The sequence below is a fragment of the Ascidiella aspersa genome, chromosome 5 (genome assembly GCF_963924565.1).
Source record: "Ascidiella aspersa chromosome 5, kaAscAspe10.2, whole genome shotgun sequence".
Classification (NCBI taxonomy): Eukaryota; Metazoa; Chordata; class Ascidiacea; order Phlebobranchia; family Ascidiidae; genus Ascidiella; species Ascidiella aspersa.
The window spans coordinates 32681923-32683796 of NC_139451.1; the positions used below are offsets into that span (position 1 = coordinate 32681923).

At 44.2% G+C, this 1874-nt stretch overlaps 1 protein-coding gene across 1 annotated transcript; it reads left to right on the forward strand.

Annotated features, from left to right (window-relative positions):
• Positions 1-371: 371 nt before the first annotated feature.
• LOC146146409 (uncharacterized) lies at positions 372-1874 on the forward strand. The gene has a single exon (XM_083390005.1). The coding sequence runs from the start codon at positions 553-555 to the stop codon at positions 1216-1218; it is 666 nt and encodes a 221-aa protein (XP_083246131.1). The 5' UTR covers positions 372-552; the 3' UTR covers positions 1219-1874.

Genomic DNA, 1874 nt, shown 5'->3' on the forward strand with positions numbered 1-1874 from the left:
TTGGACATGGTGCACTTTTACAAGATTGATTGCCAGTGGTCTTTATATAAATTTTGGTGCGAAGCAAACCTATAACTTGTCTTTATAATTAAAAAATATTTGACAATTTTTCCTTGCACCCCTGTACGCCTCTCATTGGGAACAAAAGTCAATAGTGTGACGATTCGATTTAGTTCTTTACAGCTATCTACTCCAATCTAGCGGCAGAAAACCTTCAATACAGAATTCGTTCATATCTGGCTGCCTACTGTGCTTTTTTTGTCCAGCGCGTGCAACATTCATTGTGCGAAGTGGCTTGTCTCAGTGAAACTAAGCGCGTGCGACTTGCCTTTTAAAAAAGGCTTGTAGCCCCTGCAGCATGTTAAGCGAAGCGTGTCTTATGCCTTTTTATGTACGTGTTCGCATTTGCCTTTTTCGTGTGTTTTGTGTTTGCGTGTCGCGCACGTGGCAACTACTTACATTCATCAGAACACGCTGACCGAATACAAGCTTGCCACTACATTTGGTGACCCCGGTCCAAGAAACGAAATTTCTTGGCTATAGACGAGTTTAATGGTTGAAAATCAAGATTCAAGCATGCAAAGCGCCGTTTCTCTGAAGCTTCCGACGTTTTGGGTCGAGCAACCTCGAGTATGGTTTCAACAGTCTGAAGCGCAATTTCACTTAAGAAAAATTACGTGCGATGAAACTAAGTACTTCCACGTCATATCTGCCTTGGACCAGCATACCGCAAGTAGACTGATCGATTTATTGGAAGATCCACCAGAAAGGAACAAGTACAACGCAATAAAGGAGCGATTACTGAGCACATTCAGCCTCTCCGAGTATGAACGAGCAGCAAAGCTTTTGCACATAACTGAGCTTGGAGATCGCAAGCCGTCGCAGCTTATGGACGAAATGCTCTCGCTTATGGCTGGACATGTGCCATGCTTTCTTTTCCGATACCTCTTTCTGCAAACTATGCCAGAAGACATTCGTGTTGTTTTGGTAAAAGAAAGTTTCGAAGATCCTCGCTTTCTGGCTCAACGTGCTGACATGTTGTGGCAAGCGCGAAATGATGATCAGCAGTTTACTATCGCAAAAATCAAGAAGAAGACAAAAATACAAAGGAACGAATCCGTTGGTTTGTGTTTCTTCCACGAAAGGTTTAAAGACAAAGCGAGGAAATGTCAGCAACCTTGTTCGTTTCAGGGAAACGACACAGCCGGCCGCTACTAAATGCTTCAGCGGTCGGCAAAAGAGGGAATTTGTTTTACGTATGGGACAAAATATCCGCAAGAAACTTTTTGATCGACACAGGAGCGGAAATCAGCGTTTACCCTGCCTCATCTCTTCAAAAACGGAAGCAATCCAGCGGCCCCAAACTTATCGCAGCCAACGGAAGTAACATAAATACATATGGAACGAGAAACATATGTTTAGATCTGGCATCTGGTAAATTTTGCTGGCGCTTTACTGTAGCCGCTGTAGCAAAGCCTCTTTTAGGCGCAGATTTCTTGAGAGCGCATTCTCTCTTAGTAGACCTCCGGCACAATTGCCTGCTGAATGCTAAATCATTTGCCAGCATTCCAATCAGCAACGCAAAGCAAAGCGCGCCGCAGTTAAACACGCTGGTTTCGGGCAACAACGTGTACAGAAAGCTTTTGGAAAAGTTTCCAAACATCACAACGCCAACACTATTCAGCGTGGCTCCAAAGCACCAAGTGGAACACTTCATTCCAACAACAGGCCCGCCAGTGCACGCAAGAGCAAGACGGTTATCTCCGGAAAAGTTGCAAATAGCAAAGGACGAATTTCGGAAAATGATGGAATTAGGAATAATCAGGAGATCATCTAGTCCATGGTCGTCACCACTTCATATGGTTCCAAAGTCA